The 27,786-nt window shown below is 37.8% G+C and overlaps 1 protein-coding gene and 1 pseudogene across 2 annotated transcripts in view; one reads left to right on the top strand and one right to left on the bottom strand.

The window, feature by feature from the left end:
* ASXL2 (ASXL transcriptional regulator 2) overlaps positions 1-27,786 on the top strand; it is a 158,341-nt gene that overhangs the window by 112,835 nt on the left and 17,720 nt on the right. For both annotated transcript variants that reach the window (XM_025354224.1, XM_025354225.1), the window contains 5 exons: positions 10,992-11,092; positions 14,026-14,152; positions 15,166-15,309; positions 22,852-23,015; positions 26,105-26,201. In XM_025354224.1, coding sequence (XP_025210009.1) covers positions 10,992-11,092; positions 14,026-14,152; positions 15,166-15,309; positions 22,852-23,015; positions 26,105-26,201 — 633 coding nt within the window. The remainder of the gene's footprint in view (positions 1-10,991; positions 11,093-14,025; positions 14,153-15,165; positions 15,310-22,851; positions 23,016-26,104; positions 26,202-27,786) is intronic.
* On the bottom strand, positions 13,743-13,869 carry LOC112605512 (annotated as a pseudogene).

The raw sequence follows: 27,786 nt of genomic DNA, 5'->3' as shown, positions 1-27,786 counted from the left end.
TCTGGAGTTCAAGACCAGCCGGGTCAACATGGCGAAACCCTGTCTCTACTAAAAATACAAAAAAATTAGCCGGGTATGGTGGCAGGTGCCTGTAATTCCAGCTACTTGGGAGGCTGAGACAGGAGAATTGCTTGAACCCAGGAGGCAGAGGTTGTAGTGAGCCGAGATTGCACCACTGCACTCCAGCCTGAGAGGCAGAAGGAGACTCCATCTCAAAAAAAAAAAAAAAAAAAAAAAAACCAAATCAGAAAAGTTAAGTTAAAGCTCTGTAGTCTTCAGTTCAAATTTGGTATCCAAGCATGAATTTCATTTTCTCTTTCTAAATGATGACTTCTTGTTCTAGCCACTGAAAAGTTCTAGAACTAGTGGTAACCTGTTGACAGTGAGCACTCCTAGTGTGGTGTGCACACCATAGTCTTTTAATACCATTTCCAATTTAAAGATGTCAGAGTTTGTTGAAGAAGTAGTTGATCCAGGTCTGGGCCAAAAGTTATGCAAGATTTGCCTGGGACAACTTTCTGTGACAGGTAGTAAAAAAGCTGTCAAATATGGGTGGAGCCATATCCCCAAGACAGTTTACAACTTGAAGGAGCTCCCACTAGGTCAAAATGGGACAATTTGGGTGCTAAACATATATTTTTAAAACATTACATGTAGTTTGGTGTATAGTATCCTATCTTTGATAATTGCATTTGATTTAAATATTTCACATATGTAAACATCTATGAGAACTTGTTGATTTTAGGTATTGTATGAGTTTTCTGAAGTTGCAGGTTATCACAAAGTGGGCAGCTTAAGCAAACAAATTTATTCTCTCAGTTCTGAATGCCAGAAGTCTGAAAGCAAGGTGTTGGCATGTCTGCATTCCCTACAGAGGCTTTGTGGGAGAATCTGCTCCTTGCTTTCTCTAGGCTTTTTCTTGTTGACTTCCTTGCCTTATGAACACATTACTCCAGTCTCTGCCTGTGTCTTCCCTTATGCATCTCTTATGAAGAGGCTTGTCATTGGCTTTAGGATCCATTTGGTGGATAATCCAGGATGATCTTCTTGTCTGAAGATCCTTAACTCAGTTACACCTGCCAGGGCTCTTTTCCCAAATAAAGTAACATTCACAGATTCTGGAACTTAGAATGTAGACATATCTTTTTGGTGGCCACCATTATCAGCCAGCTATAGGTTACCTATTCATTACTCTGAAAATGAAGTTCAAATCTTGGCTCTGCTCCTTACTGGCTATATATCTTTTGGCAAACTAATTGAATTTCTTGATATGTAAAACTTAGATAATACCATCGTAATACGCAGATGAATATGTATCTTTGAAATTTATTTTTGTATATAAATATATAGCCTTGAAACTTTTTGTATTTTTATTTGCATAGAAAAATATCATAAGGATGCCAATCAAACTGTCTTACTTAGTTATTTCTAGAAGTATAATTTGAGGAGTTTAGGTAGGGGTAGAAAGAAAACTACCCTAAGAGAGAGAGTAATTATGAGAGTTCAATGAACTCTTGTTAAAATGAACCTAGTACAGTGTTAAGCACATAGAAGATACTTGTCTGCTGTTACTAATAATAAAATTATATGTCTTCGAAGATAGCATAGTCACTAAAAGGAATTGTAAGAGATAAGTTTCTCAACAGAGATAAGTTTAAATATTTAAGTGTTTTTATTTTTTTGGTTTTTTATTTTTAAAAATGATAGGGTCTCATACTGTCACCCCCTAGGCTGGATTGCAACGTCCCAAGTAGCTGGGAATACAAGTTTATGCCACCATGCCCAGCTAATTAAAAAAATTTTTTTTCTAGAGACAGGGTCTCACTATGTTGCCTAGGCTGATGTTGAACTCCTGGCCTCAAGTGATCCTCCCACCTCCGCCATGCAAAATGCTGGGATTATAGGTGTGAGCCACTGTGCCAGGCCTGTATTTAAGTCTTATTTGCTGATTGTAGTACTGAATCTTTAATATTTTAAAAGTTAGAACAAGCTTGGACAACATAGCAAGACCCCATCTCTTAAAAAAAAAAACTTCAAAAAAAATTACCTGGATGTGATAACACATACCTGTGGTCCCAGCTACTCAGGAGGTGAAGGTAGGAGATTACTCGAGCCTGCAAGGTCAAGGCTGTAGTAGGCTGCGATCATGTCCCTGCACTCCAGCCTGGGCAAGAGTGAGACCCTGTCTCAAAAATAACATAAAATAATAAAAAAAGTTAGAGTAATGTTTAAGTTTCATAGACCAGTACTTAGCATTAAGTCAACTCTGGGAAATGTTTATACTGGTGGGTCCTGTAATTTTCATGATTTATTTTGGTTGGCTTAGTTAAATGCTGTGGTTTAATTTGTTAAAAAAAAGGTGTTTGGGCCGGGCGCGGTGGCTCAAGCCTGTAATCCCAGCACTTTGGGAGGCCGAGATGGGCGGATCACGAGGTCAGGAAATCGAGACCATCCTGGCTAACACGGTGAAACCCTGTCTCTACTAAAAAAAAAAGTACAAAAAACTAGCCGGGTGAGGTGGCAGGCGCCTGTAGTCCCAGCTACTCGGGAGGCTGAGGCAGGAGAATGGCGTAAATTCGGGAGGCGGAGCTTGCAGTGAGCTGAGATCCGGCCACTGCACTCCAGCCTGGGCGACAGAGCGAGACTCCGTCTCAAAAAAAAAAAAAAAAAAAAAAAAAGGTGTTTGGCTTAAGGGTAAACATCCTAAGCAGTTTGTCCTGGTAATTGCTGATAGCTTTATTGTCACTTTTCTGGGCTGCAAAGTAGAATTCTTATATTTTCTAGTGGAGTTATTTTGGCTTTTTATTTTCTGTTTGTAATCAGGCAGTATTTGGGGTAGGCGAGGAAATATATAGTCTTGAGATTTCTGCAAGACGTTATTAAGAAAATATTAATAGGCCGGGCGCGGTGGCTCAAGCCTGTAATCCTAGCACTTTGGGAGGCCGAGACGGGTGGATCATGAGGTCAGGAGATCGAGACCATCCTGGCTAACACGGTGAAACCCTGTCTCTACTAAAAATACAAAAAAAAACTAGCCGGGCGAGGTGGCAGGCGCCTGTAGTCCCAGCTACTCGGGAGGCTGAGGCAGGAGAATGGCGTGAACCCGGGAGGCGGAGCTTGCAGTGAGCTGAGATCCGGCCACTGCACTTCAGCCTGGGCAACAGAGCGAGACTCCGTCTCAAAAAAAAAAAAAAAAAAAAATATATATATATATATATAAATAATTTTACCTTTTACTTTTGTTTCTTTAAAAACATTGGCCAAGTAAAAAAGACAGACAATAATAAGCATTGGCAAGGATATAGAGAAAGTGGCTTCACACATTCCTGGTGGAATTGTAAAAATAGTGCATCCATTTTGAAAAACAGCTTGGCAGTTCCTCAAGTTAAACAGAGAGTTATTGTAAGACCCAGCAATTCCACTCCTAGGAATGAACCCAAGAGACTAAAAGCACATATTTAAAACATCTGCACACAAATGTTCTTCATAACATTGTTCATAATAGCCAAAAAGTAGAAACAATCCAGATGTTCATCAGCTGATGAATAGACAAAACATGACATAGGCATGCAATGGAATATTATTCTACGATAAAGAATAAAGTATCCATACACATTGAAACATGGATGCGCCTTCAAAAGTAAGCACGTCGTTGAAAAAGTCATTCATAAACGAGCACTAATATATGATTTCATTATATGAAATATCCCTAGGAGGCAAATTTATAAAGACAGAAAGTAGATTACTGGTTACCTAAGACCACGAACATAGATGGGGTAAAAGATGAGTAACAGTTAACATGTATGGTGTTTTTTGAGGGGTGATGATTGTACAACTTGGTGAATATACTGAAAGCCATTGAATTTTATGTTTTTTCCCCCAACATTTTCAGAATAAATTTAATTTTGTTAGCTTACCAGGGAAAATACAATCACTAGTCACACAACAAATTGATTCTGAATGGATTGCAAAACCAAAGTTTAAACCTAAATCCTGATGCTTTTAAAAGAAAACAGAAAATAACATCTTTGTGGTCTTAAGATAGAGAATGATTCCTTAAATAAAACAAGATATTTAATATACTGGGGAAATAACAAATGAGATTATTTAAATATATTTTAAGTATTTCTCAGAAAGAGGAGAAAGAGACCGAGAGAGCATGTATTAGTTTGTTTTCACACTGCTATAAATACCTGAGACTGGGTAATTTATAAAGGAAAAAGGTTTAATTGACTCACAGTTCCACATGGCCAGGGAGGCCTAAGGAAACTTAACAATCATGGCAGAAGGAGAAGGGGAAGCAGCGAACTTCACATGGTGGCAGGAGAGAGAAGTGAGAAAGAGCAGGGAAAATTGCCTTTAAAAAACCGTCAGATCTCATGAGAACAACCTGCGGGAAGCTGCCCCCATGATCCAATCACCTTCCTACTTCAACACGTGAGGGATTACAGGTCCCTCTGCTGACACGTGGGGATTACAATTCAAGATGAGATTTGGGGCCCAGCGAAGTGGCTTGTGCCTGTAATCCCAGCACTTTGGGAGGCTGAGGTGGGTGGATCACCTGAAGTCAGGAGTTTGAGACCAGCCTGGCCAACATGGTGAAACCCCGTCTCTACTGAAAATACAAAAATTAGCTGGGCATGGTGGCAGGCACCTGCAATCCCAGCTACTTGGAAGGCTGAGGCAGGAGAATTGCTTGAACCTGGCAGGCAGAGGTTGCAGTGAGCTGAGATCGTGCCATTGCACTCCAGTCTGGGCGACAAGAGCAAAACTCCGTCTCAAAAAGCAAAAAAAAAAAAAGATGAGATTTGGGTGGGGACACAGAGCCAAACCATATCAGAAGACTAAAAAAGGACGTCTATCTAGCATATATAAAGAACTACCATAAGTCAACAAGAAAAAGACAGCTATTAATAAAACCACGGGAAGATAGACAAAATAACAGTCTTCAAAATAGAGGTTATTCAGTGACTAAAAAAGTGTTAACAAGTGTTCAACTTTCTTAGCTATCTGAGAAAAGCCTGATATAAACACAGCAACCAGGAGATTGAAATGAAAATGACAGAAAATACCAAGTGTTGGCAAGGATGTAGAAAAGTCATACACTGCTGGTGGCTTCAAAATTTTGTACAAGCATTTTGAAAAACTGCCAGTGTCACCTAAAACTGAAGAGATGTAAAACATAAAACACAAGTCCACTACTACATATATACCCCAAAATTTTTGTGTGTCACCAATGCATTTTCTAGAATTTATATACTAGTACTATTCCTAATATTCCCAGATGAAAAACACTCACATGTACATAAGCAGTGGAATAATTGTGTGATATTTTCACAACAGAATTCAATGCTAATAAATGATTCGCAACATGGAAAACTACATATAAATTCAAAACAGCCCACAGAATGTAAAAAGACATGCACAAAAGAGTTTCTGCTGCACAATATTTATATGAAGTGTAAAAGAGGTAAAAGTAACCTCTGCTGTTAGATGTCAGTGTAGTGCTCATCCTTGAGGATAGTGACCAGCTGGGATCACAAAAAGATAGCTGTGGGCTTAAAATATCCTTTTTAAAAAAATTTAAATATAAAAAAATACCTCATTGTGCTACCCACTTGTGATCTGTGTGCATATGTTTAAATATTTTATTTTATTTTTTTACTTTTATTTTAGGTTCGGGGTACATGTGCAGGTTTTTTATACAGGTAAATTATATGTCATGGGGGCTTGGTGTACAGAATACTTTGTCACCCAGGAAATAAGCATAGTACCTGATAGGTAATTTTTTGATCCTCACCCTCCTCCCACCTCCACCCTCAAGTAGGCTTCAAATTTTATACTTTAGGCAAGATGTATAGTATATGAATTTTATATATATATATATATATATTTTCCTTTTGTGATGGAGTGTTACCCTGTTGCCCAGGCTAGAGTACAGTGGCGTGATCTCAGCTCACTGCAACCTCCGCCTCCCGGGTTCAAGTGATTCTCCTGCCTCAGCCTCCTGAGTAGCTGGGACTACAGGTGTGTGCCACCACACCCAGCTAATTTTTGTATTTTAGTAGAGTAGGGGTTTCACCATGTTGGCCAGGCTGGTCTTAAACTCCTGACCTCAAGTGTTCCACCTGCCTCAGCCTCCCAAAGTTCTAGGATTACAGGTGTGAGCCACCATGCCCAGCTGCTTAGTATATAAATTTTAGCTTAATAAAGCTATTTTTAAAAAATTGGTCAGTATCAAAGTATACTAAGGCTATGGTTTTTTTTTTTTTAAAGACAGAGTCTCGCTCTGTCACCCGGGCTGGAGTGCAGTGGCGCGATCTCGGCTCACTGCAAGCTCTGCCTCCCAGGTTCATGCCAGAGTAGCTGGGACTACAAGCACCTGCCACCATGCCCGGCTAATTTTTTTTGTATTTTTAGTAGAGACAGGGTTTCACCATGTTAGCCAGGATGCTCTCGATCTGACCTCGTGATCCGCCAGCCTCATCCTCCTAAAGTGTTGGGATTACAGGTGTGAGCCACCGCGCCCGGCCGAGGCTATGATTTCTTTTTGCAGCTGAACTGTCTTGAATTATTCAACTCCATTTTTAAACATCAAGCTTTTTGTACATCAGCTCTTTTCCATATATAAATTATATACTTTTTCATAAAGGTTGGGATACAGAACTAAACTAAGTGTGACGATAAGTCAGCATCTTTTTTTTTTTTTTGAGATGGGCTCTCGCTCTGTGACCCAGGCTGGAGTGCAATGGTGTGGTCTCGGCTCACTGCCACCTCCGCCTCCAGGGTTCAAGGGATTCTCCTGCCTCAGCCTTTCGAGTGCCTGGGATTACAGGCATGTTGCCACCACACTCGGCTAATTTTTGTATTTTTAGTAGAGACGGAGTTTTACCATATTGGTCGGGCTGGTCTTGAACTCCTGACCTCAGTTGATCCGCCTGCCTCAGCCTCCCAAAGTACTGGAATTACAGGCGTTAGCCACCATGCCCGGCCAAGTCATAATCTTAATTGTTTGCTGCTATCTTCTTTAAATGCATCTACTGTGCATTCCTTTCTTAGGACACCTAAGTAAATTGAAATACCATAGTCCAAAACTTGGATACACCAATGAAATATGCTTCTACATTTTTATGACTGGTAGCTAGCCTACCTATCAGTACGTATGTAATTTTTTTTTTTTTTGAGACAGAGTTCTGCTCTTGTTGCCCAGGCTGCAGTGCAACGGCACGATCTCCTCACCACAACTTCCACCTCCCAGGTTCAAGCGATTCTTCTCCCTCAGCCTCCTGAGTAGCTGGGATTACAGGCATACGCCACCACACCTGGCTAATTTTGTATTTTTAGTAGAGATGGGGTTTCTTCATGTTGGTCAGGCTATTCTTAAACTCCGACCTCAGGTCATCTGCCCGCTTTGGCCTCACAAAGTGCTGGGATTGCAGGCGTGAGCCACCGCGCACCGCCTTGTATGTACTTTTATGACATCTTAAAGCTTATTGCCCTTACTATGGGATATCATTTTGCTATTTGGGCCTTTTCAGTCCAACTACTATGAATAGAGGAAGACTTTAGTAAACATGCATTCTTCAAGAGTCATCACTAGCAGTAGTGATTATAATTTCTTGTTGTGTGTTTTTTTTTAATAAGGGTACTAAATCAGCAATTTCTGTATTTATCATAAACACTACTCACATATTGTTTAATTTTTTTTTTTTTAAATAAATTTATTTATTTATTTATTATTATTATACTGTAAGTTGTAGGGTACATGTGCATAACGTGCAGGTTTGTTACATATGTATACTTGTGCCATGTTGGTCTGCTGCACCCATCAACTCGTCATTTACATCAGGTATAACTCCCAATGCAATCCCTCCCCCCTCCCCCCTCCCCCCTCCCCATGATAGGCCCCGGTGTGTGATGTTCCCCTTCCTGAGTCCAAGTGATCTCATTGTTCAGTTCCCACCTATGAGTGAGAACATGCGGTGTTTGGTTTTCTGTTCTTGTGATAGTTTGCTAAGAATGATGGTTTCCAGCTGCATCCATGTCCCTACAAAGGACGCAAACTCATCCTTTTTTATGGCTGCATAGTATTCCATGGTGTATATGTGCCACATTTTCTTAATCCAGTCTGTCACTGTTGGACATTTGGGTTGATTCCAAGTCTTTGCTATTGTGAATAGTGCTGCAATAAACATACGTGTGCATGTGTCTTTATAGCAGCATAATTTATAATCCTTTGGGTATATCCCCAGTAATGGGATGGCTGGGTCATATGGTACATCTAGTTCTAGATCCTTGAGGAATCGCCATACTGTTTTCCATAATGGTTGAACTAGTTTACAATCCCACCAACAGTGTAAAAGTGTTCCTATTTCTCCACATCCTCTCCAGCACCTGTTGTTTCCTGACTTTTTAATGATTGCCATTCTAACTGGTGTGAGATGGTATCTCATTGTGGTTTTGATTTGCATTTCTCTGATGGCCAGTGATGATGAGCATTTTTTCATGTGTCTGTTGGCTGTATGAATGTCTTCTTTTGAGAAATGTCTGTTCATATCCTTTGCCCACTTTTGGATGGGGTTCTTTGTTTTTTTCTTGTAAATTTGTTTGAGTTCTTTGTAGGTTCTGGATATTAGCCCTTTGTCAGATGAGTAGATTGCAAAAATTTTCTCCCATTCTGTAGGTTGCCTGTTCACTCTGATGGTAGTTTCTTTTGCTGTGCAGAAGCTCTTTAGTTTAATTAGATCCCATTTGTCAATTTTAGCTTTTGCTGCCGTTGTTTTTGGTGTTTTAGACATGAAGTCTTTGCCCATGCCTATGTCCTGAATGGTACTTCCTAGGTTTTCCTCTAGGATTTTTATGGTATTAGGTCTAACATTTAAGTCTCTAATCCATCTTGAATTAATTTTCGTATAAGGAGTAAGGAAAGGATCCAGTTTCAGCTTTCTACTTATGGCTAGCCAATTTTCCCAGCACCATTTATTAAATAGGGAATCCTTTCCCCATTTCTTGTTTCTCTCAGGTTTGTCAAAGATCAGATGGCTGGAGATGTGTGGTATTATTTCTGAGGACTCTGTTCTGTTCCATTGGTCTATATCTCTGTTTTGGTACCAGTACCATGCTGTTTTGGTTACTGTAGCCTTGTAGTATAGTTTGAAGTCAGGTAGCGTGATGCCTCCAGCTTTGTTCTTTTGACTTAGGATTGTCTTGGAGATGCGGGCTCTTTTTTGGTTCCATATGAACTTTAAAGCAGTTTTTTCCAATTCTGTGAAGAAACTCATTGGTAGCTTGATGGGGATGGCATTGAATCTATAAATTACCTTGGGCACTATGGCCATTTTCACGATATTGATTCTTCCTATCCATGAGCATGGTATGTTCTTCCATTTGTTTGTGTCCTCTTTTATTTCACTGAGCAGTGGTTTGTAGTTCTCCTTGAAGAGGTCCTTTACATCCCTTGTAAGTTGGATTCCTAGGTATTTTATTCTCTTTGAAGCAATTGTGAATGGAAGTTCATTCATGATTTGGCTCTCTGTTTGTCTGTTACTAGTGTATAAGAATGCTTGTGATTTTTGCACATTAATTTTGTATCCTGAGACTTTGCTGAAGTTGCTTATCAGCTTAAGGAGATTTTGGGCTGAGACAATGGGGTTTTCTAAATATACAATCATGTCATCTGCAAACAGGGACAATTTGACTTCTTCTTTTCCTAACTGAATACCCCTGATTTCTTTCTCTTGCCTAATTGCCCTAGCCAGAACTTCCAACACTATGTTGAATAGGAGTGGTGAGAGAGGGCATCCCTGTCTTGTGCCAGTTTTCAAAGGGAATTTTTCCAGTTTTTGCCCATTCAGTATGATATTGGCTGTGGGTTTGTCATAAATAGCTCTTATTATTTTGAGGTACGTTCCATCTATACCGAATTTATTGAGCGTTTTTAGCATGAAGGGCTGTTGAATTTTGTCAAAAGCCTTTTCTGCATCTATTGAGATAATCATGTGGTTCTTGTCTTTGGTTCTGTTTATATGCTGGATTATGTTTATTGATTTGCGAATGTTGAACCAGCCTTGCATCCCAGGGATGAAGCCCACTTGATCATGGTGGATAAGCTTTTTGATGTGTTGTTGAATCCGGTTTGCCAGTATTTTATTGAGGATTTTTGCATCGATGTTCATCAGGGATATTGGTCTAAAATTCTCTTTTTTTGTTGTGTCTCTGCCAGGCTTTGGTATCAGGATGATGTTGGCCTCATAAAATGAGTTAGGGAGGATTCCCTCTTTTTCTATTGATTGGAATAGTTTCAGAAGGAATGGTACCAACTCCTCCTTATACCTAAGAGGTATAGATTCTTAAAGAAAGAACCCTCATTCACATAAGACCCACTCAGGTCTGGCTGAGCTCTGCCAGACTATATAAAACAGCTAGTGATGAAGTAGAGAGTGGTTACATCCTATGCAAATTCAAATTGCTTCCATTAGAGAAATCTTAAAATGCCCTCTCACATTGGTAAACCTGTAACTATTGATTTAAAGGATGAAGGAATGTAAGGATTAAAACTAGGGTAGAGTTTTGAGGTCGAATGGCCTTAATGTCTTTATTTTAAACTGCCAGCCCAAGGCCCTTCCACTATATCATGTTGTCATTAGATTTACTGTGAGACCATAGATACTGTCTAAAAGGCCCTAGAATCTTTTCTAAGTTTTATCTGATTTGATGAGTCATTCTTCAGTCAATTCTATTGAAAAATTAATAAATGGAAAGTAATGAATACTAACACTCGTACCTTCCCAATCCTATCATCCTTCACTAGAACTTTCTGAGGAAAAAAACTGAAAAGGGAGGCTGTTTGCAGTAAAACTCCAAAAAGTACATCGTTCCCGAAAGTGTTTGGTCACAGTTCTTACTCCAGGTAGCAGCATATGATTGGGGAAGGAATGGTGCTTGATATCTCTGTTAACAAAAATCTTTTATTGTCACTTTTTTTTTCCTAGTATCATCGTCCTCCCCACAGTCAGGCTGCCCATCACCCACCATTCCAGCAGGTAAAGTCATTTCTCCATCACAGAAGCACAGCAAGAAGGCACTAAAGCAGGTAAGCATTGCTAGTCTGTGTTTATCAAGTAGAATTTCCTATATTAAAAACGCACACCTCGGCAGTCTTTGGATATTTTTTGAAAATTTTTTACATTGGGCCCTTGTCAGTGGAACTTTCATGCAGTAGCCCAATGTGGTTTTAGTAATTTATGCACCTCTTTGTAACACATGTTATAAGTTTTTGGTAGATACTCTTTTTTTTTTGAGATGGAGTCTTGCTCTGTTGCTAGGCTGGAGTACAGTGGCACCATCTCAGCTCACTGCAACCTCCGCTTCCCGGGTTCAAGCAATTCTCCTGCCTCAGCCTCCCCAAGTAGCTGGGACTGCAGGCGCCTGCCACCATGCCCAGCTAGTTTTTGTGTTTTTAGTAGAGACAAGGTTTCACCATGTTGGCCAGGATGGTCTCGATCTCTTGACCTTGTGATCTACCAACCTTGGCCTCCCAAGGTCCTGGGATTACAGGCGTGTGCCACCGCACCTGGCCGGTAGATACTCTTTTTATCACATTTTTGAAGTGTCTAATTTGTTCATAGTTTGCTCAGAATCTTTCGTTTGTTTGTATGTGTGTTTTTAAATCATGAATAGGTGTTGAATTTTTCAGGTTTGTTTTCTTTGGGATTTATTGAGATGATCACATAGATTTTTGTCTTTTAATCTACTAACACAGAATTGCACAGCTAGACTTTCTTTTTTTCTCTTTTCTTTTTTTTTTTTTTTCTGAGGCGGAGTTTCTCTTGTTGCCCACTGCAGCCTCCACCTCAGCCTCCCGAGTAGCTGGGATTACTTACAGGTGCTGATCACACTGCCTGGCTAATTTTTGTGTTTTTAGTAGAGACGGGGTTTCACCATGTTGGTCAGGCTGATCTTGAACTCCTGACCTCAAATGATTCACCTGCCTCAACCTCCCAAAGTGCTGGGATTACAGGTGTAAGCCACCACACCTGGCCTGGATTTTTTAACATTATACTATACTTAACTTTGTTGGGTACAGTGACTCATGCCTGTAATCCTAGCACTTTGGGAGGCCAAGGCAGGCAGATCACCTGAGGTCAGGGGTTCAGAGACCTCCTGTAATCCCAGCTACTTTGGAGGATGAGATGAGAGAATCATTTGAACCCAGGGCGTGGAGGTTACAATGAGCCAAGATCGTGCCACTGCACTCCAGCTTGGGCAATAGAGCAAGACCCCGTCTCAAAAAATTAAGTAATAAATAATAAAAAAAAAATGGGCTGGGCACGGTGGCTCAAGCCCATAATCCCAGCACTTTGGGAGGCTGAGACGGGTGGATCATGAGGTCAGGAGATCGAGACCATCCTGGCTACTACGGTGAAACCCTGTCTCTACTAAAAAATACAAAAAACTAGCTGGGCGTGGTGGTGGGTGCCTGTAGTCCCAGCTACTCGGGGGGCTGAGGCAGGAGAATGGCGTAAACCCAGGAGGCAGAGCTCGCAGTGAGCTGAGATCCGGCCACTGCACTCCAACCTGGGTGACAGAGCGAGACTCCGTCTCAGAAAATAAATAAATAAATAAATAAATAAATAAATGTACACGATCACAGCAGAAATAGTTCTCAAAAAATAAAATAAATAAATAAATAAATAAATGTGCACTATCACAACAGAAATAGTTGCAATCAAGTGGTTCTATTAAATTTTACATTAATCTGAAATTACATGGGTCCTGTGAGGAGCAAGGAATGAATACTGGTGACTGCATCTGCAGCAAGTCTGTGAACATCTTCTGATCTAATTGCAAAGAGTGACAGAATAAGCCATATCAATGGTCAGTCAATACAGCCATTTTATGTACTTTGTGCTTCTGCCTAACCTATTATAAATGTAGGTGAGCCTAAGCAAGACATAGAGCTCTCTCAGTTGTTTTTCTGCGTTGACAACTTAGAGTGAGGAGATGATTTGTTGCCACTGTGCCTATAGCATAGCCAGAGATACGTGTGAAATGTTAAGCAGGAGGAAACTATATTGGGAAAAGAGAATAGGAATCCAGAAGTAGCCAGTTGTTCCAGACTTTTCCACATGACGGTGTTAAGATCTTGAAACTGGCAACCTAGCAAAGTCAAACTTCAGGTTTTTTCCCTGAAATTACTTTTCTTGGTTTCTTTATCTTTTTTTTTAAAAAAAACCCTTAAGTTAAAAGTTGCCTTCATAATGTTTTTGTGATTAAAATTTAGGCATTTCTTGTTTTTTTCTGTTGATTTTAAATAGTATTATCAAGTATATTCTATAAATTAAGAACCTCATAGAAATCAAAATATTCTGAAGTAGACAGAAGGAACCACACTGTTGTTAGAACCAGTATTGTCTAGTCTTCCCCCTCTGTTTATTGCATTACTGTAAATTGCTGAAATTTGATAATTGGGACAGATCTCATTGCTGTCACCCAAGACAACTGATGTAGTTATTTACAAACTTTTGTAAATATATAGTACCTCTGAAGCCTGCATAAACTAAATATTTACATTTCTACGTAGGTTTGATGCAGACAGGGCTCTTTTATAAGGCTTAGAATTTCATTTCTAGAAATGATTGAAAACATACAGTCTCTGCTTACAAGACTGGGAAGTTTTTGGCTTACCTAATGATTTTTTTAAGTTCCAAAAAATGCTAATGACTGTTTTTCACATTTATATAAAGGAATGATACTGGCAAAAACTATCCAAACTCTAAGAATCATTTACGCTTTGTGTTTAGTTGTCTTAATTTAAACTGATAAGAACAGATACTACATTTGATCTTAGCCAAAAGGTGAAGAAGTGAAAGTTGGCTTAATTTAGGATTTTGTTTGCTTTGATAGATTTCAAAGAAATGGAACAATCAGCATGCTTCTTGCCATTTGAAAAAGAAGTAATTTACTTTATATTACTACTAAAAAACTGATTTGTTTTGTTTCTTATAGTCTGTTTTATCTTTATAGGCTCTAAAGCAGCAACAGCAGAAGAAGCAGCAGCAGCAGTGCAAGCCAAGCATATCCATCTCCTCCAACCAGCATCTCTCTCTCAAGACTGTCAAAGCAGCCAGTGACTCTGTACCTGCCAAACCTGGTAAGCAGTTTGGGCATTTTTTCAATGGAAGTTTCTTTTTCCCAGTATTTTTGTGTTGGTTTTCCTAATTTGTTTATGACATCATTTATTTTTAAATTACATTTACTTACACAATCCTTGTACTGCCAGAACATCAATATAAATCCTTCCAGGATAAATGGGAGAAGTTGTATGCAAAATAATCATGCAGTTATTAAAAAATAACTCAGAGCCCAGGAGTTCAAGACCAGCCTGGGCAAAATAGTGAGACTCTGTCTCAACAACAACAAACAAAATTAGCCGGATGTAGTGGTGCACACCTGTAGCCCCAGCTACTCAGGAAGCTAAGGTGGGAGAATTGGTTGAGCCTGGGAGGTCAAGACTGCCATTAGCCCTGATCTCACCACTGCACTGCAGCCTGGATGACAGAGCAAGACCCTGTTTCCAAAAAAACGTTAGCACTGGGATTTGCACGTAAGAAGGAAATAAATGACTGACTTTCAAGATGGTCTAATCTAATAAATGTTTGGAAACCTCTAATCAACAACCTTAAAATCTGATGTTTCCAAGAGGCGCAAACTAAACTCTTAGCCAGTTTTCTGTAAGAATAACAGGTTTTCCTAAGAATACATACAACCTTTGAGTTTATTTTGGACATATCTGTAAGGCCTTTGGATCTTTTGTTGTGGTTGCGTGTTTGTTTCTACTCTAAACTTTCTACATACAGACTCTGTATTGTATTACATAATTCAGTTTGATACCATAAGCTGATTCTATGGGCCTGCCAGACTCAATCTGAATCTTACAGAACTGCATTTTTATGAGAAAGGAAATTTACCACTAGAAGCAAATAGTATGCTGGGAGGAAAAACAGTTTTATTTTACTCTTTGACTTTAATTCTCAAACTCAAAACACATTAGGGAGGGTCACATTGCCTCATACATAACTTCATTTAGTGAATGTTGAATGATTGATTAATTGATTCTGTCTATAATCTCAGTGCTACCAGTCTTTACGTATTTTTTTCTCCTAGCAACATGGGAGGGAAAGCAATCTGATGGACAGTCAAACAGCCCTCAGAACTCAAACTCCAGCTTTTCTTCTTCAGTTAAAGTGGAAAATACTTTGCTAGGCTTGGGGAAGAAGTCATTCCAGAGATCTGAGAGACTCCATACCAGTAAGTTTGCTTACAAAGACTTCAGTTTTCATTACCATGATTTATCAGCTGCGTGTTTAAAATTCATCAGCTACCTGACTTAGGTACCTGACTTAGGTACTTACAACTTAGATTTGAGTTACATAACAAAGATTAGACATAACTTTTGTTGTTGCTAACATAATTACTGTTAGGAAATGAAAAGTAACAGGAACAGAATTGGTTTCGTATGTCTTTCTTCTGTTATCCCCTGTTTACCTTTGAGCTCTTGACTGTATTCATGTTGTTCCTGTCTTCCTCTTAACAAGCTGTATTTGAGAGAAAGATTTATTATCAGTCATTTTGTGGTTTATTTCCCTTTCTGCCAATAGTTTGCTTTGTCCAGCATTATTCATTTTTTTATTTCTGTGTAAAGAAAGAAAGAAGGGCTTATAACTAAATATATATGACAGACTGATTTCTTCTCTCTATTCCTTTTGAAATCCCATTGAAATGGTAATATGGAAATACAAAAGATCAAATCCATACAGACAAAGAAAACAAGGAGACCACAGCTGGGCAAGAGACGTCAGCAAATTTTGAGAGATGAAAACTGGATAGAATTTTTCACTGAGCTGAAGAGCAGTTGCCAGGGATAAACCAGCCACATAAGGCTGCAGAACACCAGGAAGGCTCAAGAATTGGGGATATGATGTATTACAGAAGAGAAGGGGGAAATTTTGTTTGAAAGTTAGTAAGAAGCAGTTTGATGCCTTACCCCAGCAGGAGACAGGAGGTTTATTTTGAGGTGAAATTTGAACCAGAGAAACTCCAAATTCAGCGATATCAAACATAGCTGGGGGCAGATGAGGAGGCACTGTACTGAAATCTGGAAAATCAAGTAAAATGTAAATATTGAATAGGGATTCTCCTCCTTCGCTTTCAAAATGCTAACAAGACATATTTCTAACACCACTACTTCCTTCTTCCTCCCATCATGGTCCAGCTTGAGATTGGTGGATTGGTACCTAAAGACATTGAATAGTCTTAGAAAAAAACCTGCAGGCAAATATATAGATTCCCAGCTAAGCAGAGATCATCTTGATAATGTTTCATTAAGTTGAAGAAATTTCTTAGAAAAATCTGTCAAAGTGAAAAAGAGGTTCAGTAGGAGAGAAAAAGTAAGAAACTTGGAACAACAATCTAGGTTGTACAATGTCTCACGTAGTAGGACTATCAGAAAGGAAGAACAGAATGTGATAAAAATAATATAAGAACATTATTTAGAGTAAAAAGCCACAGAATTCCAGATTAAAAGTGTGTAATAGGGATTAAGAAACATGAGTGAAAAGAAACCTATGCCAAGGCACGTTTTTAAAAAAATCCTTGAAACATATAGGGTCATGAAAAGGTAACAAAAAGCCTCCAGAAAGAAGAAAAATACTTCACATAGAAAGATTCAAGAATTGGGAGTACAGACATCCTTAGCAGCAACATGGAAGCTAAAAGTATAGCAGTGCTGACACATTCTGAGGGAAATTTATTCTGTATTCGTTTACATATTCCAGACTGATCTAAAGTATTAAGTGTGAGAACAGAAGTAACAATATTTCAGACAAATGCTTTGTAAAAAAAAAAAAAAAAAAAAAATCAAAAAACCTTAGTTTGATTCTAGAGGGGATTGTACATTTTCTTAATTTAGTATATCACATATTTAAACCAAATGTGCCCTTTGATCCTTAGTTTCACTGCTAAGAATAAAAATATTTATTAAACAAATATCTATAGAAGGAATGCTAATAAGCCAAACACAGATTTAGAGTCCCAGGGCTATGATGATGAACAGAACAGTATTTCTTCCTCATGGAGCCCATATTCTACTTAAAATCAGTTAAAATTGAAATTTTAGTAAATTGCAAAAGAAATGTAGAGGTATAAAATTGAGAAATTATGGACCAGGAATTTTTAACTCATGGAAAACTAGGAAAAATTAACCATAAAAAAAGAAAGCACCATTTGTGTTTATTTAAGTTTGACCTGATGGCTGAGAAGTAAGCAAAAGTCCATCTTCTTTCAAGCAAATGAGCATTAAGGGAAATAGTGTGGAAATTTTTGTAACATAGCCACAATGACCATTTTCTTTTTTCTGAGATGGAGTCTCACTCTGTTGCCCAGGCTAGAGCGCAGTGGCGCAATCTCGGCTCACTGCAAGCTCCGCCTCCTGTGTTCATGCCATTCTCCTGCCTCAGCCTCCCAAGTAGCACCCGCCACGACGCTCGGCTAATTTTTTTGTATTTTCAGTACAGACGGAGTTTCACTGTGTTAGCCAGGATGCTCTCGATCTCCTGACCTCGTGATCTGCCAGCCTCGGCCTCCCAAAGTGCTGGGATTTCAGGCGTGAGCCGCCGCGCCTGGCCACACAATGACTATTTTCAAAACATGTGGAAGAAGTTGTGTAAAACATAAATGATAAAACTAAATTAGCTAATTTATATAAAATACTTTCTAGCTGACATTGGTATCATTTTTATTAACTTCAGTAAAATTGATAATATATATTTTTACATCCCAGATTCAGTCAGAAGAATAAACATACCTCAGATTTCAAGTATAATATAATAGATTACGGCAACCTAAATTGGAAAAACTTGAGTAAGTCATCTTTACTAAAATTAGAGAACTTAAACTGACCACTTTGAAACAAAAAAGTATCTTCAGGGTACACAGTTCAATCAGTAGTAGAAAATAATTCACAACTACTTGCCAGTCTTTTAAGAAGTCAACATTTTAACTAAAGTTTGACTGTGATGTGCAGGTACAATGAATGCATAAATAGTAAAAATTATTCAAGAAAGGTTGACAGTCCAGTTCTATTAATTATATGGGAAAAGCAAACAAAGCTGTTGCTTTTCAAAAGTTTATAGAGGCATTGCAACATTGTTTATATTAAACAAAAAACTGGTAGCCACCTACCTTTATCATCAGTGGTATTCCATTTAAATTAATCATGGTGTATAGCAAGTTTGCCCAACCTGCCACAGGCTGCATGTGGCCCAGGGTGGCTTTGAATGCTGCTCAACACAAATTCATAAACTTTCTTAAAACATTATGAGATTTTTTTTTGGTGATTTTTTTTTATTTACCTTTTTGTTACAGCTCATTAGTTAGTGTTAGCGTATTTTATGTGTGGCCCACGACAATTCTTCTTCCAGTGTGGCCCAGGGAAGCCAGAAAATTGGACACCCCTGGTGTGTATGTTGGAATATGATGCAGCTTTTTTAAAAGAAAGAAGATTAATTTGTAGGTGATAATTTGAAAAATGTTCAAGATATTTAGTGAAATTAAAAACCAAATATGATTAACATGTACATTGTGATTTCATGTCATCCAATTTAAAATGTCATTTCTGGCAGGAAGGTTGGATTTGAATGTAGAAACCTTTGTTTTTATTTTGTATCTTTAGGTACTATTTGAATTTATAGATAACATTTACCTCTTAGACACTGTTTTTATTATTCACTTTGAAAAGATTTAAAATTTTATTGTAATTTGTTCTTTGGCCCAGGAGTTATTTTGAAGTTTTTTTGGTTTGTTGTTGTTAATTTCCAAATATATAGGGATTTTTGTTTATCTTTTTGTTATGAAGCCTCTGTTCAGATATCATGCATGAACTGTGTGATGCTTATGCCTGTGTGGTATACTGATGAAGAAAAGACTTTAAAATCAAATTGCCTGGGTTTAAATTCCTACACTAACTTAATAATGTGATTTGGGCAAGTTATATCTGGGTCTCACTTTCTTCATCTGTGAAATGGGGTGGTAATAGTTACCTACTTCATAGGGTTGTATGACAGATAAATGAGTGAATATATGTAAATGCTTAGAACAGTGTCTGGCACTTAGGAATCCCTATATAAGTTTGCTGCTGCTGTTGTTGCTGTTACTGCACTACTGTTACTCAAAATTTACTGAGACCTCCTTTTTTTGACCTAATCTGAATTTTGTAGGTATACTCTTAGTCATTCAACACATAATTCTGTGTTTGTTAGAGCAAGCTTGTTAATCTGAAATCAGCTTTTTTTTTTTTTTTTTTTTTGACACGGAGTCTTGCTCACTCACCCAGGCTGGAGTGCAGTGGCATGATCTTGGCTCACTGCAACCTCCACCTCCCAGGTTCAAGCAATTCTCCTGCCTCAGCCTCCTGAGTAGCTGGGATTATAGGCGCATGTCACCAGTCCTGGCTAATTTTTGTATTTTTAATAGAGACAGGGTTTCACCGTGTTGATCAGGCTGGTCTTGAACTCCAGACCTCGTGATACCACGCACCTCGGCCCCCCAAAGTGCTGGGCTGGGATTACAGGCATGAGCCACTGCGCCTGGCCTGAAATCAGCTTTTTAAGTGAGTGATAGCTGCTTTTGGTTTGCTTGATTTATTAATAATTGAGAGAGACGTGTTGAAATTTCCTATCCAAATGGTGGGTTTGTCCAGTTCTCCCTGTTCTTTCAGTTTTTATTTCACATGTTTTGAAATTACTTGATATTGGATGTTTTCATGTTTAAAATCTTTCTGATGGATTGAATGTTTATTTACCTTATCATCAATAAGTGTTTTTACTAAAATAATCTTTCATTTGATGTTAATAAATGCATGGTTAGTTTTTGCCTCGTGTGTGACTTCATTTCTGTGTCCTTGTGCTTTACATAATCTCTCTCTAAATAGCTTATAACTGGCTGAAATTTCTTTGTTTTGGTTTCAACCCAGTGACAAGCTCTCATTTGATGAGTTTTATTTATTTACATTTACTGTATTTGTTAATATTTGGACTTGTTTCTACAGTCTTAGTTTTTTATCCTATTGCTGTGTTTCTTGTTTCCTTTCTTATTCTTTTTTTTTTTTTTTTCGAGAAAGAGTCGCGCTCTGTCACCCAGGCTGGAGTGCAGTGGCGCGATCTCAGGTCACTGCAACCTCTGCCTCCCAGGTTCAAGTGATTCTCCTGTCTCAGCCTCCTGAGTAGCTGGGATTACAGGCACCCGCCACCACACACAGCTAATTTTTTACTTTTAGTAGAAATGGAGTTTCACCATGTTGGCCAGGCTGGTCTTGAGCTCCTGCCCTCAAGTGATTCGCCTGCCTTGGCCTCCCAAAATGCTAGGATTATAGGCATGGGCCACCGCTCGCAGTCTCTTTCTTACTCTTCTTTTAAATTTCTGAAAAGGTTTTTTGGCTTTACTAATTTTTTTTTTTTTTTTTGGTATATTCATATTGCTTCTCTTGTAGCCTTTTTTTTCTCTCTACTGAGTTTGGTATGCACTCAATTTCTCTTAGTGGTTAGTGATTCCTTAAATGGTACCACACATTTTAAAAAATTGGTATATCATAGTTCTAAATATTTTTTAGTTAAATGTAATATGTCTTTAATTCTTAAAAGTAACCATCTTGATTTTCCTCCAGAACAGGGGAAATACAACAGTTCAGCACTTATCTTTTATATCTGGACTTAAATAAATATTAATTGTCTTTTTTTTGTATTTTGTTTTTAACCTCACAAATCAGACACTAGAATACTATTATTTTATATAAACAATGTGTACATATATTTATCTACATGTTTACCTTTCTCTATTGTATTTCAACCCATTCTGCAATGATTTTCTTTCCTGAAGTACAATAAGAACTGTATTTGTATCAGGTTTCTGAGTAGTGAATGCCTTCAGTTTTGGTTTATAAATATCCTTCTTTCATGTTCATTTTCGAAGGGTAGTTTGGTGGACATGCATTTGTAGGTTAGTGATTATTTTCTCTCAGCATTTTACAGATATTATTTACCTTATTCTAAATTCCATTGTGTTAAGAAGTTTACTACTGCTCTTTCATTCCTTTTTATGTGATTGTTCCCATCCTCGTGGATGCTTTCAAGCTATTCTTTTTGTCTTTGATAAACACTTTTACTATGCTGAGTCTCTGCATGGATGTCTTTCTGTCCTCTTTGGAATATGTTCCACTTCTAGAGCTTTAGGTTTGTGGTTTTCATCAGTTGCTGTAAATGTACAACTGTCAGTTCTTGGAATATTGCCTTTTTTCCATTCTCTTTATTTTCTCATTCTTGATCTTCAGTCAGGTATTTGTTAGACCTTCTCATTCTGTCATTTATGTTTTTGCTAAATCTCTAAAAATATTTTATCTTCTCTTATATTCTGAGAGTATAAATTGGGTAAATTGAGAGTAAATTGTTTGGCTATATAGTGTAGACCCTCTTTAATATTGTGAAACTACTGTTTAATCAATTTCATCAATTTTTATTCTACATTTCTAGATGTCCCATTTTTTAAAGTCTGTGTATTCCTAATTGTTTTGTCCTTATTTTTGTAATTACATTCTTTATTTCCTTAAACATTTTGTACATAGCAATTCTGTATTCTATATATCTGATAGCTTCAGTACTTCTAGGTCTCCATCTGTTATTTCTAGTTTCTAATGATTCTCTCTTATAGTGTCATAACTTCTCATTTTTTGGGTAATCCTTCTGAAGTAGTAATGCTAGATTTTAATTTGTAGGAATCCAGTGGGATTAATTTGAGGGAAATCCTTTCTTTTGTTTGTGCTTCCCCCAGGAGGCAGAGGGTATATGATTGTATAGGTCCCAGAGTATTATGTAGATTAACATTTTGCTAGATATTGTTAGATTTTATTTTATAAGATTATGCTGATTCAGCCCCATCAGCAGTATTTGAAAGTGCTTTTTGCTTTTTTTGCCTGCATATTCCCATTACCATATTGCAATATTTTGCCATTTCATAGACAAATAATATTTTATGTTCATTGGTTTAATTTGCATTTTAAAAAAATAATATCTTAGCATCTACTTAAGGTTAGTGGACTGAATTACCTTTTAATTTCCTTTGCTCATTTTTCTCTTGGTGGTATTTGTCTTTTTCTTATTGATTTGTAATTGCTATTTTCATATGAAGAATAGCAGCCTTTTGTCATGGCTTCTAAATATTTTTTCCAAGTTGGTCTTTTGTGTATATATATAAATTTTTATTTACATTTTAATCCTTTGTGTACTCAGTTTTTTGAAAGATTGTAACCTTCTGGTTGTGGACAGATTTCCTAAAACTGCTAAGGTATTAAATCATAACATTTTTAGCCAATGCAAATTAAAATCAGTGAAAAAAAAAGTCATGAAAAGAGGCAAAGGATATCAGTATGATTTGTAGATTTGGATTTTCTTTCTGAGACATTCTTCCTATCATTTATCATAAACTTTCTCAGTTTTTTGGGGGAAATAATCTAGTGTCAAACATAAAATGCAGTTTTAGTATGGTAGAAGACTCATTTTTACAGACTTTGTTCTATTTATGCACAGAAGATAGATACACTGTATTCTTTTATCCTCTATAAATGAACAAAACTTGTTTTGTTAGTCTTAGAAGAAAATCCTAAGATCTTAAGCGTTACCTTCTTCACAGTGTGATATTTAAATGCTTACAATTGTGGATTTTTTATACTGCACAGAAAGCTACAGTTTATATAGAAACAGGACTTGTGAAGGAGGCCCAAACAATCCTTTTCCGTTTTTGTAGGACAAATGAAAAGAACTAAATGTGCCGACATTGACGTTGAGACACCGGACTCCATTCTGGTTAATACAAATCTGCGAGCACTGATCAACAAGCACACATTTTCAGTCCTTCCTGGAGATTGCCAACAGCGACTGCTTCTACTACTCCCAGAGGTAGATCGACAGGTGCGTCATTGAACTCCTTAAGATTTTAAAAATAGCTGTTTATGTATACTTGTAAAGTGGTATTAATGGTACTGAGAAGTAAGAATATTTTTACATAAGTTTCTTAATAGGCGAGCTTTTTAAGGCTTAGGAAAAAAAGAAAAATTCTCCTGCCAGAATTTCAAGATTACAGAATTATTTTGACTGTATTAGGATTTAGGCATCCATAGAATGAAGTTCAGGAGGAGGCCGGTCATGGTGGCTCACACCTGTAGTCCCAGCACTTTGGGCAGCCCAGGAGGGCAGATCACCTGAGGTCCAGAGTTCAAGACCAGCCTGGCCAACATGGCAAAACCCTGTCTCTACTAAAAATACAAAAATTAGCCGGGTGTGGTGGCAGGTGCCTGTAATCCCAGCTACTCGGGAGGTGGAGGCAGGAGAATCACTTGAACCTGGGAGGCGGAGATTGCAGTGAGCCAAGACGGTGCCACTGGACACCAGCCTGAGTGACAGAGTGAAATTCCATCTCAAGAAAAAAAAAAACAAACATAAACTTCAGGAGGAAGAGTTGTCTTGGTCCAGTATCAACAGGATGTGGGCCAGTGCCTCAGTGGAGTGGGAAATGTGAGGAATAAGCCAAAAACATAGGTCCAGATAAATAAATACAGCTGGAAAGACAATGCAACATGGTATGAACAGTGGTGGACTTGAGAATGTTCACAGTTTGCATTCTTTTGTTACATTTTTCTAAGAGAAACATTTATTACTTCCATAATAGAGAACTTAAAACCCAATACAAGTTATACTTAAAAAAAAAGTAGCAAAAAGAAATACCAAACGTCTGGCAAGCGTCAAGGCAGGGACCAGAGAACTTTAGTGATTTACCTTGGTCAGGAATAAAGTAAAGGTCTGAGACTTTGGCTTTCATCAGGGAAAACAGTGTACCAAGTCACTCCCTCTTCTGATCTTCTGTTTCCTCCCTCTGGAAAAGGAAGATAGAAGAATTATGATTTTTTAAGCTTTCTTCACTTGTGAGATTTTTAAAAATCTCAGCTGTGTTCTAAGTAATGTGATAGGTCTCCCTAACCTCCAACTTTTAAGAATGTTTATTAAAATGATGAGAGAGAGGCGTTTTCCTTAGTTTACACAGTAAAAGAACTAGTTATACTCTTGTTCATAGTAAGAGGATAACAGAATAAGTAAACTACAGAATTCATTATTAGCTGATTGACTTATTGAGTTAAAACTAAATCTTTCTAATTCTGAAAATCATCTTCCTACTAGACTTCATTGATAACAATTTCATAGTGTTATGAATCAGAACATGTCAAAGGAGTTCAGAGTCCGTTGTCCAGAGAGCCCAAATAAATGAGGTATTCTTATAGAGGTGGGGGCAAAGGAGTGAACCCGGTTCTTCTTGGTGACTGCTCTCCCTACCATAACTCTTGTAGAAATTATAGCTTGAGGATGCCAGTTCTTGGTTAGAACAAGTTAGGAGACTGAAGTTTCAGCAGTTTTAAGAGAACCTCTTGGAGATTGCTCGCATCCTTTTTTTTTTTTTTTTTTTTTTTTTTGGAGACAGAGTCTCACTCTGTCGCCCAGGCTGGAGTGCATTGGCTCGATCTCGGCTCACTGCAACCTCCGCCTCCCGGGTTCATGCAGTTCTCCTGCCTCGGCCTCCCGAGTGGCTGAGATTACAGGCGTGTGCTGCCACACCTGGCTAGTTTTTTTTTGTTTTTTGTTTTTTGTTTTTTTTTTGTATTTTTAGTAGAGATCGGGTTTCACCGTGTTAGCCAGGATGGTCTCGATCTCCTGACGTTGTGATCTGCCTGCCTCAGCCTCCCAGAGTGCTGGGATTACAGACGTGAGCCACCGCGCCCAGCCCAGGTATTCTTAATAGGAGGTTACTTAGCTAGTTTTTCATTTGTTAACACGGTTGGAGCCCACAGTAATCTTGAGTAACATTGTCCCTATGTGTAGAGAATATGGAATTTCGATGAAGTGAAATACAAACTACTGTCAGATGCAATTTAGAGTGTTTAAAGAATGAAAAGTTTGAAGCTGTACTTCACTGTGTGGAGTATCCAGCAATGAGCAGTAGAAAAATATTTAGACCAGAGAAAAACATAGGTTTGGATCAAAACACTTCTCTTTCAATATATTTGAAGGCCCGTGGTATGGAAGAGGTAAACTTTTGTTATACAGAAAGCAGATTTGGGGTTAAAATAACTTTTTCACAGTTGGAGGATTAAACTGCAGAATATATTATCTTGTAGTGGAGTAACTTGCTTATCACTGTAATACTCAAGTAGAGACTGGATAAACTGTTTTTATAGGAACACCATTACTCTTGTACCAGTTCTCTGGAGTATGAATCAGCAGTCAGCAAACTACAGCCCACTAAGCAATTTCCAGCTGACTGCCTGATTAATGAAGTTTTATTGGCTTAAAGCCACTCCTATTAGTTTTCATATTGTCCATAACTACTTTTGTGCTACAGTGGCAGAGTTGAGTAGCTGAAATCAAGCCATATGGCCTGCACAGTTGAAGTATTTGTTGTCTAGCCCTTTACAGAAAGTTTACCAATTTCTGCTGTAGAGCCGGGGGAAATGATGTCGACCCACATAGGTTTGGAAAGTAAAGTTGGGTTAAGAAGAGTTCCTCAGTCTCAAGGATGTCCAAATCGTTTTCTTAATTTTCTTCAAAAAACTGTTTTTGACTTAAAATTTACATTTAGATTTTTAGTCCATCCTTTTTTTTTTTTTTTTTACATTATTTGAATCTGGGATTCAGCTTTATTTTCTACTGGTTGGATAGCCAGTTGTTCCATCACTTTATGTGTGGTTCTGTGAGTAGATTTTTAATTATTAGGAAATGGGTGTGAATGGAGAGAGGAGTGAGGAGAGGTAAATAGGAAAGCAATGTTTTAGAACAAAGTGATATTACATTAAATAACAGAGTTGTCCTGAATAAGCACATAGTATGAGATATTCATATTTCTATAAAATTAAATATATATACATTCTTTTCTAAAATGAAAGGAAAGTCAAATACCCCATGATACCTTTCACTTTCTTTGTAAGCTTTCCTTGGCTTATTCTTTGACCCAGGTTGGTCCAGATGGTTTAATGAAGTTAAATGGCTCAGCCCTTAACAATGAATTCTTCACTTCAGCAGCCCAAGGCTGGAAGGAAAGACTCTCAGAAGGTAAGTGCTCTACCTAATGTGTCTCCCAGGTGGTGTGTGCACCCAGAACACCTCTCTTCCTCATCAGGTAATTTAAGCAGTTTTGGAAGGTAAAGGACAACAAGATGTTACAATAGGATAGAATCAACTATCCTGTGTGAAACATATTGTTAGACTTTTATCTAGTGCTTATGTTATCAGGTTAACACCAGATGGAGTCCAGCAACACGTTTATTTAATGATATAAAGCTTCCAAGAAATTAAAAAATACAGATTTTTGTGCCCTGCTCCTAAAGATTCTGATTCAGCAATTCTACATTAATGCCTAGGAATTGAAATTTTATTAGGCTCCCTAATAAGAGTGTAGAATTAGTCACTTTATGGTGCTCTGCATCCCAGTTTGGTAAGCAGTGAGATAACCTGTTTATTACTGCCTAGGTTCAATAAAACTAACAGTAAAATCAATCAGTGAGAGTTTTTTAAAAGATCACTTCATTAAGGTATATTTTGTATATTTCATATATATCATATTTTATATTTCATATAATATAAAATTCAGCCTTTTGAAATGGACAGTTAATTGGCAGTCAGAACGTTGTAGTAAGTATGGATCATGACCAAAAATTACTGACTGTGATCACTGGTCTGCCATGTGTGCCATGCTTCTAATGACTGATTGTGTGTGGGCACTGCATGTAGTATCTCTCAGTACTAGCAGTTCTTCACCTCTGCAGCTGAAAAACACCTGTGGTATTTTTTAAAATACTGATGTGCAGACGCCACTGTCAATGATTTTGTTTTTATTGCTCTGGGTTAGTGTCAGAGCTTTATTGGTTTTGTTTGTTGGTTTGTTTCAAAGTTTTCCCAAACGATTCTAATATGCAGACATAAGTAAAACCACTGGCTGAATTATTTTTATTATATCTGTTTTTCAGTATACGTGGAATAAATAATAGAACTTGAAAAGTCGTATACCAAAGAATAGCCTTAAACAAGTGTGAGAGACTTTAAAATATATACATTTGTAAGGAGCGCATTAGGAATGCTATTCATTGTTTATTTTCTGTCAGATCCCTAACAATTAAGTTAAATGAAGAGCTAATATATAATCTAGATTGTTTTTTGAAATTGTTGACTTTTCCCATCCTCTTCTTTTAGAAGAAATTCTATGTAGAAGGGATCTCTTGCTCTGATTACTGTGGACCTTTCTCTTTCCTACAGATTTTTTTTGGGCAGAGACCCCCTTTTTTTTTTGGAAAGATTAAAACATACCATTTCTACCAGTACGTTTCTTTAACTAACAATAAATTGGTAAAGGATTTACTTCCTCAGCCCCCACTTTTTTGCAAGTAGGCACTGTCAGCAGTGATACAGCGATTATTATTATCAGTGTTAACTTTTTTTTTTAAACATGCAAACAAGTGACTGCTGTACCTATAGTCATGTGATCATATTTTATGAACAGCAACTTGGAACACTGTATATATGTGAACAGGGTTCAGTACATTTTATTCCTCATTTTCAGATACACAGTAGACTCAACAGCAGGAGTTCTGGGTTGGATTCTGACAGCCAAATTCCCTCTTTTCCCAATCCTTTGCCCATG

Source organism: Theropithecus gelada, chromosome 13 (genome assembly GCF_003255815.1).
Source record: "Theropithecus gelada isolate Dixy chromosome 13, Tgel_1.0, whole genome shotgun sequence".
Taxonomy (NCBI): domain Eukaryota; kingdom Metazoa; phylum Chordata; class Mammalia; order Primates; family Cercopithecidae; genus Theropithecus; species Theropithecus gelada.
Note: the sequence above shows the minus strand (reverse complement) of the source record. Positions and strands in the feature narration are given on the sequence as shown.